Raw genomic sequence first — 17726 nt, forward strand, 5'->3', positions numbered from 1 at the left:
TGTTTATCAGAGCATTTTTCTGAAGCTGGAAACCTGGGCTGCATTCATGGTATGTCACAGAATGAAGTTTAGAAAGCTTGAAATATTAGCCTAGAAAAAAACCTCAGTCTCTGCTTTTAATCTCTCATGGCTGCAGTGCTCAGCTTCTATGTGCAGCATCAACACACCATCAGCCTTTTTCCATAGAAAGCCACTCCCCATTAACTTTCCAGGGCTGAGATTGATTTTATTTAAATAGTTCTCACTCGCTAACCTTGCTCCATCCTTTATTTAAGACTTTGCTAATGATGTATTTTTTTCCCCTTAATTTACCTAAGCATCTAATGAACACTCACATCCAAAATGACCTCATTATACCAGCAAGGACTTTGTGTGGATACGATTTAGTGCACAGACATAAGGCAGAGAACTCTCTAAATGGAGAGTTTTAAAACATTCTCTAAAAATCCCCGTTGACTACAAGCCAGGTTCTTACTGCTGTAAATTGACTTAGTTCCAACAGCTTCAATGAAGCTACACTGATTTACTCCACTTGAGGGTCTTACCCTATTATTCTTATTTATTGAACTTGCCACCTTTTGCTGCTACAACCTAAACTTCCATCCTCTAGCAGCAGGGTTGCTATCTAAAACAGGTGTTTTTGCAGTAATATATGACTTCAGAGATTTATAACTACCTGGAGTATTTCACTGTCCTCCAAAAGTGTTTATAATAATTCTTGTTGACTGTCCCAGCTCCCACCAATCAGCTGTAAAGTTGTTTGCAGGCTAAACCTGATCAACAAAATGTTCATTTCCCCATACAAGCATGAGCTGTTTTATCTGCTCATAGGCACTTTTCCTCCCTGCTGGACAAAGGCCTTTCCTGGTCTCTCTACAGAGTCTGGGACAAAATGAAGTTTTTTTGCTGGTTCCAGAAGAAGAGGCCTGATATACACAAAGCAGGCTACTTTCTGGCTCCACAAAAACAAACTGCAAGATGAAAAAAATGCATTGAAAAGGAAAAAAACAAAAACCAGAAATTTATTTTGTGCACCGACTGTAGCCCTAATGGGAATGTGACTGTCCCACCATGACACTCTGCTCTTCCTACAGCCCTGGCCTTGTTTTACCCTGCTCTCTCCTAGGAGCAATTCGGGCTGCTGCTCCAACCTTGACCCAACTGTGATCAGCTAAGTGTCTGCGTTTGTACTTTTGGGGGCTTAGCAGGAGACAGCTCATAGGAAGGCACGAGATCACAAGGTTCAAATGCCTGAGAGAAGTCAAAGAGCTGCATAAAGCCCCATGTGTTCATAAAGGCAACAGGGAGCCTAACCCACAGGTTCACCAAAAAATTGTAGTGGTTTTCTACTTGTCCAGAAATGACTGCCTGTGGAGCCCTTTGATATCAGGGATACTGGCAGATTTTTTCTCATAAAGACTAAGGAAAGAAACCAGCAATTACCTGCTAGTGAAAGTTGTGCATCCATACACACATGCCGCAGTGATTGCTCTTCAGAGAGATCAGCAGTGCTTACACAACAAACTGTTAGCTCACTACATGTGATCGGTGTTAACTTCAAACCCAAGGTTCACAAAAAAACTCCCCTTTGTCTTACCAGCTTTGGGATTGAGGAGAAACCCACAGAGAGTGTAAGGGGCCAATGCCATAAGAAATCACCCTGAATCAGAACATGATTTAGTAAATTCACATTTTCTTCAGGTCCAGTAGAATTCTATTTAAATAACTTACAGAAAAGCTGACATTTTCTGTTAAATCTCAAAGGACTAGAATGAAGTAGCTACATTTAGCACAGCCATCTTCCAGTGATACCTGAGCAGAGAGGCAAGAAGCAGCAAATTTATCCTTGCTTCACTTGTTCTGGTTGTTTCTGGGTCAGCCCAAATACTCTGATGGTATGAAAAAAGCACAGCAAAAATGTGCAGCCACCACCCAAAATAACCTAGAAGTCCTTAAAAAGAAATGCACATGTGTTTATTTACTGCACTGTAACTGCAACATCAAATACAACTATATTTTCATTTCAAAAAAGGACACATGCAATAAAATACTCTGATTTTATAATCCAATTCAACACAGTTCATTGGTAACACTGAAGCATCACAGAACAGGCAAGGGCATGGGGTGATGAATTTCCAGTCTCTTGATCCTACTTGCAAACAGCAAAGTCACATCATATTTTATTTGTCATCAAGGGATAAACTTTTGGAATAATATGGCTGGATCACAGAAGGTTCCAGCTGGCCCTTAACTCCCCTATGAGTCTTGAAGAATCAGATTTTTTTTTTACTTGGGAAATATTATGCTTTGACAAGAATGAGGAATAGACAGTATTTTCCAAGCAGAGAGCAGAAATCCTTCCATGTTATACCACAGCTGAGGTACACAACAAGAGCCTCTGCTTCACAGGTGCAAAGAAGCCAAGGCTGTGAGTTACTTTAACTATTGCTCTGAAGAATGAAATCAGGCCATTTTCTGCAATATTTCACTGCAGCTTTCTATTATGTTCATCTGCTCATGGGGCTTAAATCAATTTAATCTGGCATTTCAGCTATGGAATAAATCCACAATACACAGGAGGAGTCCATAGCTCTGAAAAGAACACAAAAAGTTGTGCTGAAATACTCAAATCACAGCCTCTTAACTACTTAAAAGACCCTGTTCTTCATTAGAAAAGGTCCTTATTCTATCACAGCTAGTCACACACCACAGACTCTTATTTTTAATATTTCCCATGAAGTTTCATGGGAGTAGTCTTCAAATAAGGTTCTAAACAGTGTAAAAAAACTACAAACTGAGGGCCCAAAATGGTACCATTTCCAGCAGAAACTGTCCTGGACTTTTATCTGGGACTTTGAGGCAGTGTGACATAACACTGTCCAGCCTTTCAAAACAATGACCTGATTTCTTTTTGTACATCTTGCGTGGCATAACACTCAGGATGACTTAGCTCCAACAATTTACATAAAACATAAAGTCAGTTTTTTGATGCAGCTGCGTTTTTATAGAATTTCACAGAGTCAGTGTACAGAAGCTTACAGCTTTTTGAGCTAATTCTAGCAAACAGGAGGATTTATCTATGAAAACAAAGAGTTTCAAAAGTACATGGAAATCTGTAGAGCAAAATATATATCTCTATATAATTTCCCAACACAAGCAATAGGCAGTTTAGAAAAATATGATTGTTACAGTCTTTCTGAACCAGAAAAGAAAGGATTTAAAAAATAAATTCAGCTTTTCACAAAGCCATATTTTTAATAAGAAAATAGAGTGGTCCACATTTCCCTGAATAAGCCTGAAAGGTTAAAGAAAGGTCCTAGCAAAGCAAGGAGTCGGACTTGGGCTTGATATCAGCTGTGATAACATGCACATGTCCAGAGACAGCTGCTTGGCTCCAGCATTGTTTATCTTAGAAACGAGCCTAATTTATCACAATTTTGTTCAAAAATCGTAAATAACATGACAAAAGTGGAACTGGTCCCCGCAAGGCAAGTAATTATATTCATACAAGCAAAAAGTGACATCAATCCAGTCAGTTTCTTGTGACAGTTAAAAGGCATTTTGTACCTAACTGTTACATTGTACAGCACATGTATAAACACAGATTATTATTGCAGACTTTGCTATCAGCTACTATACATAAACTAGAAGAGATGTTCATGCTGTAATTGCCTCGAAGGTTTTTGTTCTACTTGAATATTAACATTTACAAAAGCTGAAGTGGAGACCTGAATTCAAGCCAGGATTTCAACATGCAAAATGACAGGGTTCACAGGAAGGTTTCGGATCCTCCCCAATACTGACATTTGGAAGTGGATAGGAGCTCTGAAGAATTTTAAAACCATTCATAATATGGGTTTCTCTTGTGAACAGCCTCTGGTTTTCCCTGTGCCCACAGGCAGGTGATCTAACACAGGACATGCTGGTGAAATTTAGATTCACATCAATAAACCTCCTTAAGGAGAATTCACATTTTAGTTTCAGGTCACTTCTAAAAGAAGGCAGCAAAATGTACCTCAGTATTTGCTGATTTTTAAATTAAAAGCAGAGAACAGTTTGATTGCAGAAACTTTGCTCCAGGCTGTTCTTAATAACTATTTAATTTATCAGTTAGAACTTTTTAATTCTGTTCAATGTGAGCGCAAATCCCTTCATTTTGTTGTAATTTTTGTGAAATAGATGGCATATTTACTCACCCTATATGGGAGTCTTAGCACATTAAACTTTCTTCTAGCTTGAAACTAAACAAAAGCACAAAAACTGATGGAAGCAAGATTGATGGAGTGTTGGTGAAGGGATCAAAAACTGTTTAAAATCCAGGCTTATGAATTAAATTGGGCCCAAGACAGCCCTCTGCTCTGAGGAGGGAGGACCTCTGCAGGAGCTCTGGACATGGGTTATATTGCCAGTAAACAACAATGCAGCTTCTGGGTCTCCTACCACTTTTCAGTGTCAATGAAGAGTTATGTCTCACAAAAGGCAATGACAGAAAAATGCAACACCTGCATTATTGCTTGTGTAATTGCTTCACAGTGGTCCAGTACAGTCAAGTAAACAAATGAGAAGAAGGCATGCTGCTGAAAGGAAGCTCTGAGGCTGGGCAGATGGAGTGTGCCCTCCTCCTCCTCGGGGAATCACCCGATAAACTCAGTTAACACAAATTAAAAGGGAAAAAAAGTTGAAAGAGTCACACTGATCAAAGAGAAAACATCTACTGAGGCAAAAATTACCATCAGGATCTTGGAGCAAGACAAAGGTGTGTGTTTTGCCTTCCAATCGAGCTCATGTACAAAATGGAGGCTGGAGTCTGAGGACAGACACATACATAGCACATGCAAACACCTTCAGGAGCAGCCAGTGTTCAAGCAATGCCTCCCAGGTTAAATTCTTACAGGGTTTGATCTGGGAATGTGATGGAAAAATCATCTTGGGTGCTTTTCACCCTAAAGACTGAAACCCAAACTCAAAGCTTATTAAGTCTCATCAAAGCTCATTACAACCTGTACCTCTAAACTCTTCCAGCTTCCCTTTAAGACACGGTTTCTCTTAAAAGCTGCACTTAAAAGTTACATTGAAGTGGAATGTCACCTTTCTTTGAGTAGAGCAATAATTACACTCCCCATTACATATATATATATATATATGTATATACATACACACACATATATACATACATATATATATTTCATGGCAACAGAAAGTACCATACAGAGGCATTCATTCATATCCGTAGTGAAACAAAGTCTATGGTGTTCAGTGCTTATTAGACTTGACAAAAGAAATAATTTGATTTAGGTGGGAATCACTTCAGGAGAAATAACAGCTCCTACCCCTGAGTTCCAGAGGGAGGCCTCCCAACAAAGTGCTGCTGAGGGCAGTGGCACCGCTCTCCAAACTCACCTCTCCCTTTTAACACACAGCTTTTCATGGAGCCAAAAGGAGCTAAAATAAATGGCTTGCTATAGGGCTTGATAAATGAGTTGTGAAATCAGTTTGTTAAAAGCGATCATTTTCGTTTTCTTTCTTTTTTTTTTTTCTTTTCCAGGTCAGAAAAAGGGGTTCTGGCTTATTTAGGGTGTATAACAATGACAGTGGAACACTCCTGGCAGCTGAAGGGCACAGACCCTGGCTGAGCAGCACCTGGGAGCTCTTACCCCAGCAGTGACAATGCGAGGGTAACAGAGCTGCAGCTGAACCACCAGCCCTCTGTGCTGACTGAGGGGCAATTTTCTGCACACAGAAATTGGATTACACATCAAAACCTGCTTAGAGAGGAGAAGAGAAAAAGGCTCTGGGCAGGTTATGAACAATGTTAATAGCACAGCTTTCATTATTAATAATTGTTTGTTAAGTGACACCCTCACACTCCTGTCTGCAGATGTGACTATTAAGGGCGGTCCCTGAGCCAAAACTGAAGGCAGATGTGGGCAGGACATGGCCAGGAGACTTGGAAGAAATGACTGGCCAGGACTGGAGTCCCCCCAGATAGTTATGAAGGCTGGTTTGACACAGGGGACTGCAGAAACAGACAGAGCATCTGCAGGAGGAACTGCAATGGGAGAAGAAATTATTGGATTTTAAACTTATTGAAACTGGACCAGATTTTTTGCTCTAGGTATTGAGGAGGAACAGCCACTGGAAACACTTAAGGTGATAGGAATGGCCTAGGCTGTGGAAGAACTGCAACAGGAAAAGAAGAATAAAATACTGGGATAATTTACTTTGGAAAGGAAGCAAAGTCAAATCTTCTCTGCTCTCATAAAAGAAGGAAAGATAAAACGTGGCCTGGAAAGGGTAGTGCTGGTATTTCTGCTTCCTTGGATTTAACACAAAGTGGCCAAAAGAAGGAAAATCAAACCATCCCCACTCCTCAAACAAAAGGTTTCTGATGCAAAACCAGTTCAGGGCAATACCTTCACCACACGACTTGGAATAATGTGGAACTCGCTGGTGTAAATGGCTCTGAAGCCAGAAAGCCACTAGCATTCAGTAAGGCATTGAATAGGCTTGCTCCCAAAATCCAGAAGACTAAAGACAACCTGACATTTACTTGAAAAGGAACAGAAAAAGTCCCACCTCAGTTCCACAATGCATCTCTGCCTCCTGAGGATTGAACAGAGACCATCATGACTAGCTTTCCATCTATAACAGCATTTCCTGTATCTTTTCCTGGAGCATCAGCACCCACCACCTACCATTAACCTGTCACTGTGGGGGTTTAATTTAGCAGTTTCTTCTGTATTTAATGAAGAGAAAAAAACACTTCCAGGGCTCAAATCTCAGCTTGAGTGAATCACCCTGAGGGAGCCTCCTTCCACAGTCAGGGACATGAAACTGAACTGTGCTGACGGCCACTGTCAAAATTCTGTCTGGCAGAGCAGGATGGCAAAGCCCTTGTGCCTGTGTCATTAGTCCTGGACTGCTCTCATTATGCCAGACCTATGAGTTCCTCTTGCATGGAGATATCAGGCTGGCCTTGGAAGAACTGCTTCCACTGGGATGCTGCACCTTGAGCTGTGCAGTTTCACCTTACCCACACTTTACTAGGAGGAGGGTTCTTATCTCACAGGTACAGAGAGGTAAAATCTGGCATTTGCTGAAGCAGGTTAGGGAACTGAAGTGCCACCTAGGTTACAGTTTGAACTCTGATGTATATTCCTTGTTTTCCAGATCTACTTGATAACTCTCTGGTAGTCACATAGTCATGTTTTAAATTGGATAGAAAAGAGATAATAAAAAAACCAACTGTGTGACAAATTATTCCCTCCCGTTTTTGGTGGTTTTTTGTTTGTTTGTTTTTTTAATTCAAGAATCTTTGTTTTACCATTTAACAAGTGTAACATGATCCCACAATGGACATGTACAAGTCAAAATGCCTCATGCCTAAAACATCCTGTAGTTACCCAAAACCTACAACTAACCTGTTTATATTCCAGTATAACCAATAGATATCTTTTTTTAAATAGGGCAAAAGTAATAAGACTGATTTCTCAATGAATCATGTTGCCTGCACCAGAAATATTATCTTTAGTATTTTAATAAACTGGTTTCTGAGACTTGCCAAGATAAATTAATGCAATAAACTTGTAATGGCTCAGAGCAGGTCAGTGGTCTGGGAGCTGCTAGGAACATCCTCAATAGCCCCCAGCAATTCTGGAAGAAGTTGGTATAGGTTCTCTGGACAAATGTGTTTTCAGCTGCACCCTAGCAAATCCTACTGTCCATGGGGTAGTAAACTCTCCAAAAGCAGCCCTTACAGCCAGCTGGGTACATAACCTATGACTTGAAAGACATCTATGATGCCTGGCAAAGACATGTTTATTGGGGGTTTTATACCAGCATTTCCTGAAAGGCAAAACTATTTTTCCAGTTTCCTATGGTGGATAATTTAGTTTCAGTCTGTAATATTCAGTTATTCCAAAAGGCTTTGTTTGGCCTGGGAATCTCTGTCACACAGCAGTTTTGGTTATTTTTTTCCTAAAGAAAAGAGGACAATGAACTCTCTTGTGTCGACAGAAGTTAAAAGAATTATTGTACATGAACTCACTCTTCAAATCTCTTTAGTGCTAATGAGATGTGTATGCACACACATCAAAGTGAAACATTCCCTATTTAATATTGGAAAGAAGATCAGATGTAGCAAACTCCTGAGGTCTAGAGCAGCTAAAGAGAAATTACTATTTCTTCTGATATGCAGAGATCACCATCTGTCTGTCTAGGAATGGCCAATTTTTGGAGACATTTCTTCTCTCCAAGGTCCACACATAGTCCAAACAAATGGATTAAGGAGAAACGAAAAGCTATTCTAAAAGCTGTCCAAATTATTCAGTGACCACTAAGTGTTTTTTTTTTTAGTTAGCCTAGTAGCTTTATTTACAGCCTCAAATATTTGAGTTTTCTAAGGCTCTCAGTCAGCACAAGTTAAGTAGCACTTGGTAGAAATCACAACAGCTCTGGAGATTGAGTGCTAGAAGAGGAATACAACATTTTTAATGTACGTGCTTAGAACTGAAGATGTTTTTCATACAGGGATTTCTGGAGAGGGCATATATAAATAATATTTAATACCATTTAAAGTGCTGGCTGGAATCAGAGAAAGGGCTGTTAATAGACATGGGGCACAACAGCAATTTTCTACCTCAATGTATTGCTGCCATGGAAAATTCTCTGGAAAGCATCAGGCTTCAAAATCAATTACAGTTTACAAATGAGGCTTGCTTTCATGCCAAAGGTTGGGTTTGGAGCGTGCCTTTGGGTAATGCCTTACTGTAAGGCATGGACAGTGGCGTGCAGTATTTTGCCTTCAGCACTGCAGGGTCATTAATGTGGCCAAGCAGCTCCAGGGTCCCACAGTGCAGGCAGGAGCTAGGACAGAGCTCTGCAACAGGCTGGGTGTCTGCAGGGAGTGCAGGCCAGGTACACAAACCACTCACAACCTCAAACATACTCCATATGTTTCAGAGGCTTTTAGCACCCTTTGACTGTGGCTGCAACTATATCGGGGCAAAATAGTGAAAGTCCTCAGCTGCAGACACATCCAGGGTTCTGTGCATCCCATGTTTTGGCAAGGGAAGGCTTAAGGCAGTGGCCCCAGTGTGAACCTGAGCTATAACACATCTCAGTTACATCTGGATGTCAGAGATGTATGAGCTGGGGATTTTATAGGCACAAAAGTGAGCGTATAACCACCAAATCATCTGTAAGCAAAGATGAGGAACTGTGCTCAAGATTTTAAGGACTGGTTTGGAAACCAGTCCTTAAAAAATAAATCCTTTGGATTTAGTTTGTGTTTTGAGGAATCTGATCTTTATACAGTTTCCTGGAAGGTGGACTCATTATTCCAATTACTGACTTGATTAATATTTACACACACTTCCAGGAATCAGTACTGCAAGCTTTTCAGAAACAAAAAGAACCACAAGAGAATAAAAAAGAAAGTAAATTTTGCATTTACATGTCAAGCTTACTTTTGTGATTTTCTTATTTCTTTCTTTGTCAGAAAAATCTCACACCGGCCTTGGACAGGTGAGGTAAATGACATTATGGAAGACTTAAATTGTTTTCAGTGATATGAACATTTAAGTCCTGTGCTTTGGATAGTTTTCATTGCAAAGAAGTAGAAATATTTATCACTTCTGTGAGATATTCAGATTATTTAAGTTAATGACAATGGATTGACTGAGATTTAAAGCAAAACTTTCCAAGATTACAGACAGGGGACTTACAGAATAAACTGATTGCAAACCCAGAAGCAAAAGTGTGTTTCTAATTTAGTTGTTTGGTTCTTTTTTTTTTAACCTGCCACCACACTGAAACATCAAGGTGATGATGCAATTGTTCTTGTAAGATCTCCTGTGCAGAATTTTTTTCTCCCTGTTACACACTCCCATGGTGTCAAATACATTTGTGAACCCATAAAATCACCCAGATCAGAAAGGCTTGGCAGAAAGAAATCTGATGCAAGATTTTGGGCTTTCATAGAAAAAACTTTTCTATCTCCCTACTGACTTCCATTTGCAGCTTTATTATTCTTCATTATTTTTACTTTCTCACTGGTATTTTACTTTCATCACTTGGACCAGATCAGCAAATGTAGCTACATCACAGAAAGGTGTGTGCACACCTACACACATCCATAACCACACAGAGCAGGTTTTGTTACTGCCCCTTTTCCCCCACACTTCTTTTCTAAAGGAAGATTGAATTTGACGTGGAGATGTGTGTGATGATTAACTCCCTGCTGGGCAGCCACAGGGGTTTCTTCCCCCAGGGCTAGCAGCAATTTTTAGAGGAATGTGCACGGCACTTGCACAGCTAATCAGGAGAGGAGGAGGTGTCCTCTGCCACTGGAAAGAATGGCTGCAAGGAAGGAATTAATATGCCCCATTCTGGAAGGAATTAATATGCCCCATTCTCTGACAAATTATAGCTCCCCTCCATCTGGCTCCCTCAGGAAAGAAATCACAGGCCTCCCTTCACTTCCTAAAGTGAATGTCTTATTGCTCAGCATACATGGACTCTCCTCACCTTTCTGCTTCCAGTCCCTTCTGCCTGCTCTGAGAGCTCTTCTGCTGCCTCCTGACAGCCAGGTTTTTAACCCACATCAGCTCAGCTCCTGTTCCATGCTCCCCTTGCACTATGACTGATACCTGCACCATCCCTGCTGTCTCTTCTTTAATTTCCACTCTTTACATTTTTCGCAGACTTTTGGCATTTTAATCCAACCCTAGCAAACCCAGTATAGTCAGAAACATTAGGAACACAGTGACAAGAGTCCTGGTGGTGGAAGAGTCTCCTCAGAACACTGGTAGAAGCCCTCTTACTCGCCCCATTTTAAACCATGAAAACTGAAGAAAAGCTGTTTAATATGCAATATTACCAATACTGTAGAAGGGAAGGAGAGCCAAAAGGATTCTGAGATTGTTTTCCTCCACAGAGCCTGTGCTTTTGTCCTCTGTGTTAATTGTGACTCCTTTTCTAGGGCTTTACAAAGTGATGGACACCTCTCCTCTCTATGTTTAGCTGCTCCTCTTTCACACTGCGTGCTCTCCTAATCCTGTGCCTAAACTGAGCTCCATGCTGTTATGCCTCCTGATTCTACACAAGTTTGCTTCTTGAACAGAACTTTAATGATTTTGTTTAATAAGTGCCTTCCTCCTTCAGCCTGTCAGCTACAATATTATTTTAGACCTTATGCAGAAAACAACACCAAGTACCCCATAGTGATACACAGAAGAGAAATTCCTCCTACAAGGTAGCCAGGAGAGGGAAAGTAACTGTTTCTTCTGTTTTGTTTTGGGTTTTTTTGGTTGTTTTTTTTTTCATGATTACTACTGTAGTTAAAACCATGAGACAATAAGGGATAGCTCTCAGAAATTGCATAAATTTTTAGAAATTACCTTTTCTCTCAAGAGTCAATTAGGTAAAACACCACTAAGAATGGCTTCATCACTCTGAAGTGAGAACTGCTTTTACATTAAAGGCAATGTATAATGTACATTCAAAAATTTGATAAATCAGACATAGGGTTAAGTAAATAAATGACAAGTTGCCATAATTTTAGAGTTTAGATTACATAGAAATCTATGCTTGGCTGTCTTTGACACAATCAATTTACACAATTTCAATAAACCATTAATACAAAAGAATCCTAGGTAGGAATCTTCATTCCAGGGTGGTATTATTAAAGTACTTCCAACTTTTGCTTTACTGACACTGAGCCAGGCTGCATCCCACTGTTCAGGCTTTATAATCCGTTACCAAATGCCTCTTTATAAAGTAAAAATCCCAACAAACCAAACCACAAAACCCCACAAACACAAAAATCTAAAAAAAAAAACTCTACTCTTTTTTACAGACAAGATTGGTGATACAAGGTTTTGTTCACTGCTCACAAATTTGTTCAGAAAATTATGACCTGATTTTAAAAGTTCTCCTGCTAGAGAGATACTAAAAAAATATATTCTTTTTTTCTTTTTTCCTAGCTTTATTCCCACTGTATTCCACCTCTCCTGATTCAGGTGGGCTGGAGAATACAGTAATTGGAAAATAAATCTTGTAAAAAATAAGAACAAGAGGAGGTCCACTCCCACTCCTACTGAAGTCAGTAGAAACATTTCTATTAGCTTCTGCAATCCCTGTATCCAGATACTGAAAAATCAGCTCAAGATTTCAAAGAGAAAAGTCCAAATCTTCCTTGGGCTGAATGTCAACCACTCATGATTCTACTGTGCCTGCTCTCCAGTTTACACTCTGGTGCATGACCACATGTTCTCATACTTGCTCTGACTTCAGTTGTAAACCAGAACATTAAAAATGACCCAGACATTAAAAATCACCCAGAAAATCCCACAACACCATCCTTTAGCATTGCTTGCTGAAAGATGGCAGAAACATTGCAGAATTATCTTTAAACAGTGGATGAGTGGATGGTGGTTGCTTGTTTGACCACAGGTATGTATTTTTTTATATATATATATGTACATACATACACATAGACAATCTCTATATACATATTATAAATACAATAATAAAAAAACCTGTAAAAATATTAATTTTACTCAAATACCTGATTAAAGTGGATTAATCTTATGTTGCATTATGTGATCTATCCCGTTGGCATGATAGCCGTGCTAGAAGCCCTAAAATCTACGTTAGCTGCAGTTAAAAACAGAGTCTGCCCTTCTGCCGTCACCTCGTGCCGTGCCCAGGAGTTATGTCGGAGGCGGGCCCTCGTATCGCAGCATCAGCTTGAAGGAGCGAGCGAAGTTGTTGGCCAGGGTGCAGCTGTGGGTCTCCTCTGCCAGGGGCAGCAGGAAGGCCAGGAGCAGCAGCAGCAGCAGCAGCAGCTGCAGGGGCAGCGCTGCCCGGCACACGCGACGCAGGTACGAGCACACGCCTCCGGAGCGCTTCTGGAAAACACAAACCAAAGAGCAGCTCAGGAAAACGCATTGCTGGGGAGGTCTACTTCAAATACATCAAACTGCCAGGGAGAAGGTCAGAACAGCCCCTGTTGTCCTTGGCCTAGGACCCAGCCTAGGTGCTGGGCACACTGAAGCTGACTGAAGTTAAATTATGTCTTTTAGGAAAATATTTCACTATTTTCAAGAATTCCCTGCTGGAAACTGTTGTTTTCTAGAAGAAAAAACACTGCTGACTGTCTAGAAACTTTCTATAATTGCTTCCAAGCCCATTTTCCCAAGTGGTGGTCACACATGCTTATGCCCAAGGCCCTGACAGCCGCCATACGGCACAGAAGGTCTGGGTTTGCTGCTCTCCAGTCAGTACAATGAAAGTGCTGCTGCCTGGAAGAGAGGAGCAGCTTCTGCTCTTGGTCAGCACAAAGCAACTTCATTTGCAGCTCATCCAGCCCCTAGTCATCTGCCCTGCAGCACCATGCACTGGCTTTGGGCTCTACAAGACTGGAGGTCAGAAAAAAGGCTGCACAGTGCAGCCTGCCTCAGTATACCTTATACCTTACCAGGCCCAGCTTAAAACTTTATGTGATGCAGAAGAATGAGAGAAACACAATACTGATCGTGAAGGAGACATTAAAGCCACACCTATTTCTGTGCAGCCCTTGGGGACACACACAAAGGAGTCCCATTACACCTTGCTCTATACTGGTGCAAACCTAGAGTACATCAGTTAACCTCATAAATTTGATCTGTTTTAGCATGACCAGGAGAGAATATATCTATGGCTACAAAATTCAGAAAAGATTAATCAAGGAGCGAGATTTCCACTGGCAAGATTCCTGGGTAACTCCTGCCAATGAGCTGAACTGTGTAAGTTTCCAAAAAAAAAAAAAAATCAACTCTCTTGAAAAGAAATCTGATAAAAAGGGCTCAATAACCCACTTATTTCATCAAACAAGGATTTATACAATGAACATAAATACAGTTCTTAATCAGCTACATTAGGTACCAGCCTACATCATAAATGTCAGCACAGAACATCCATTGGAGTGGGGCCCACGTTTTCCACAAAAAGAAATCAATTTATTGTGTTCAAGTCACAGGCAATGTCAGTCCTGAAGCAAAATTAGGGCTTCTGCTCACTATGGGGTGTTTTACAGGCAATGCCTTTGTCCCACTATAGCACTGTTGCCTTTTTCCCGACCTGGAAATGAAATTTGAGATAATTTTGATAAGAAGGTAATGTAATGAATATAAACTATCTATGGGAAACATCAGCAGAGAAGATATGGAGGAGACTGACAGTAGAAGAAAGTAATTATGCCTTTTGCTATTTTTAATGATCTCTTCCACTGCTTTCTAAATTACTCAGTCCCTTGTAGCTCCATATAAATGCCTACAGAATTAATTACAAAGGTAAATATACAGCTGCAGTTACACATCACGAGACAGTTGTGCTGCAAAACCCTTCTGTTGTAGTTGGTTTGCTTCCATTATACTGAATGGCTGATGAGATAGAATTATTGTGTCAGGCAGATGTAGAGGCAGCAGAGTAACAGCTGCTTGCTCTATCATTTCTGGCCCACAGTACCTGGGTTGTAATTTGTTTGCTGAGGCCAAGGAAAACTCACGTCCCTGGACACTGGAACTGTCAGTGGATAAAGTTTACATGCCAGGGTGTGAGTGGCACTGACTTTGAGCACCACTGGGCAAGTTCCCTGGTGATTATTTACCCATGAAATCAAAGCTTCACCAACCTGGCTGCCTCACAGGTATCATCTGCTCCCACTGTGACCTGTTCTCAAAGTACAAGGCATAAGTAGCTGTACTAATGAGACTTTCCCTTCTCTAGTCCAGACCTGAATTCCTTCTCCTCCCCCTGGATATCATCTACCTATGGGCTGGAGGGTCTTTTGTGTTTATAGTCAATGCTAAATCTATTACGCACAAGAGCAGCAGCCGCAGCTCTTGGTTGGAGCTCCCTGGGCTTGTCTCTGTAATGCCATGAATCAGCCACTTCTTGGTGTGTTCAGTGCAAACCAGTGCACTGTCATCCACAGTTCTGTTTCCATTGACAAAGATTTCTCATTCTTAATTCTTCATTGCATCCATAAGAAGCAGCAATATGACAAATACATTTATCAAAGTGCTCTATCTGTAAGGAAAAAGACCCTTGCCAGGTTCCAGAATCCACGAGCAAGTTTGTAGATATTAACAGTGGAGTTCTGTCAGTGGAAGATCCAATTTGAGTTAATTCTGCATGGGGACAATCCAAACCATGCTTTTTGTCCTACCCCTAAGGCACGGTAAGCCTTAATGCTGATGTTGTTACAGGGTAGGATCCTGAGAGTTCAATAGTTCACTCCAACTGGAATCCTCAAAAATGTTCTCACAAACTCAAACTGGGACTTAGAAATCCACCTCTCACTGACACAATTGTGAGGACCACCATCTTCCTAGCAACACCTAAAACTTCTGTTTTACTGCTGTCAAACCTTTAGAATTGGTTTTTAAAGCTACTTCAATCTGAAACTATTCTTTCATTGCCATGCCAGCTGCAACACATCTCTTCCCTGTTACAACTTTCTGCCTATGAACTGGGGGAAATGTGGATATTTCCAGTTGTGCCTTGTTCCTGCCACAGCCCAGGCAGCAGATATCTTATGGTCACTCAGGCCTGTCACTGGTTTCCTGTGATGACCACACTGCCAGTTAGCCACTGTTTTTCCTACCCTGATTTTTCTACCAATCCAGGATTTGATTCAGAGCAGCTCACTGAGTCTGCCTTGATTTCTATAGCAAAGACTATTAATAACTCAAATAACATTTCAATCTCATCCCATTTCTCAAAGTGCCTTGCTTTTAGATACCCTGGAAGAAGCTGTAAAATAGTATTCCTTTTCACAGCTCATCCTCCAGAAAGAATTAATGCAAAATGGATTTATTAACAAGCTTTCATTTGCTCTCCTTTGAGCTTTCTGCAGAGGAGGATACTCAAGCTAACCATAGCAGCTCCTAGCATTAGAAAAATCTGTGGACAGACAGTTACCTTGGGGCAAAACTTCAGAGAAGGAGAAATATTTTCTCTTTATCTGCTGCTTCTCTCCCACCTGCTTGCTGGGTTTATAGGTATTTGTGTTCAATGAACTTTTGTCTTCGATGCCCAGCTTCTCTGTTTTGTTTGATCACACAGCAAGGTCAGAGTGTTGTATTTTAGACTCCATTTGTTGTCATGGGAATGACTCAGCTATAGCAAACATGGTATTATGATGCCTCTGCAGGACTGAAAATGAGGCCCACAGGAGCTGTGAGGGTTCGGTGTTTTCAGCAAATTTGCAATGATAAACCCTTAATAAATGAGGGCCTCAACCTGCACACACTGAAATCCCCAGGAGATTTATCATTAATTTCAGTGTCTGCAGTGGGATTATGCACAGGAACAACTGAATAAAGTCAGCATCAGGAACTACTTGTCTGTGGAGGTCAGCAGGTATCTTACAAATGGATTCATTAGTTATATGCCCAAGTTGTTGTGACATGAAACCTACATTAGTTCCATTGCTTTGTGCTTGCTGGAATAATTGGTGATTTTTGGGTGGTTTTTGTGGTTTTTCTGGGGTTTTTTTTTGTGTGTAACTATGAGAGGTGTTAAACGATAAAAAAATTGAAGGAGACACAGTAAATTTTAATAGGAAAGATGATACATTTGGAAAACACATGGAAAATTTGAGGCACTGACTCCTTTTCTGAGTATGAAAAAAATAGCTCTTCCATTTTACTAAGTCAAGATATTCTTTTAGATGCGTGATGTGAAAAAGAGATGCTTTCAGGATGTAATGAGCTGAGACCATGGCCCCAACAGGAAATTCAAGAGGCCAAGGTACAAACCTCTGCTCTACTGGACTCAAAGTGATCAGGGTCCTATAGTCAGTACACACTTCCAACCCTTTACCACATCACTCAGGGTATGAAAAGGACAGCCTAACCCAGTTCTACCTTTGCAAGAGACAGTTTCAATATATCATTTCCATATGAGATGGAAGGCTGATTATGAGAAAGATGAGAAGGTTGGAACCACAACCCTTGCTACACAGTGGAATTTCCCTTTCCCAATCACTCCAGCTACTGGCATCAGTACAGCTACCACCCAGCACCCACTGTGCCTGCAGTGCATGTGTCAGATATAGGCTCCACTAAATACCCTGAAATCAAATCTTCCTCTGAGAAAAACTGGCAAAGCTCCAGTGAAGTCAACAGAATTTTAATTTCCACCATCTTAGAATAACAGTTGGAATACCTGGGTATTGAGCCAAAGTGTCAGAGATATTTTTGAAACACACATGGAAAAGGAATAGGTTGGCATTTAAAAGGAAAATATACTTTTAAAGTTCACTGTCAGGAATAAATGTCCTCCCCCTTCTCCCACAAAATACCAGGACAAGCAAGGACTGTCAAGGGGTGGACGGCTGTGTTTAGTGTAATGCTAAATGCATGCTTGTTCCAAATGAATTGCACTGGCTGTGAAAATTCACATTTGTACTTGATTCATGTTGGGGCATTTGAATGACAAGCATCAGTTTAGATCAGGGAGTCCTCAGGAGCTCAATCTGTTTGCAGTTAATAACTCCTGGCCAAACACACCGTGAAAAATCACTTGGATGGGAAACAGCAGAAAAGCACTTCAGAACTTGCTAAAGAATATTCCTGTGTAAGTTGCTGAAGTGTTTTACTAAAAATCAGTGCCCCCCTGGTTTGCTATTGACCACATTCCAGGATATAAGAAAACACACAGTTAATCTAGCTATTTGA

At 40.7% G+C, this 17726-nt stretch overlaps 1 protein-coding gene across 5 annotated transcripts in view; it reads right to left on the reverse strand.

The window, feature by feature from the left end:
- Positions 1-998: 998 nt before the first annotated feature.
- The window catches only part of SYNE3 (spectrin repeat containing nuclear envelope family member 3), a 66641-nt gene continuing 49913 nt past the window's right edge, over positions 999-17726 (reverse strand). For all 5 annotated transcript variants that reach the window (XM_038137254.1, XM_038137253.1, XM_038137252.1 and 2 more), the window contains one exon: positions 999-12911. In XM_038137254.1, coding sequence (XP_037993182.1) covers positions 12714-12911 — 198 coding nt within the window. In that variant the 3' untranslated portion in view covers positions 999-12713. The remainder of the gene's footprint in view (positions 12912-17726) is intronic.

The sequence above is a fragment of the Motacilla alba genome, chromosome 5 (assembly GCF_015832195.1).
Source record: "Motacilla alba alba isolate MOTALB_02 chromosome 5, Motacilla_alba_V1.0_pri, whole genome shotgun sequence".
Lineage (NCBI taxonomy): Eukaryota > Metazoa > Chordata > Aves > Passeriformes > Motacillidae > Motacilla > Motacilla alba.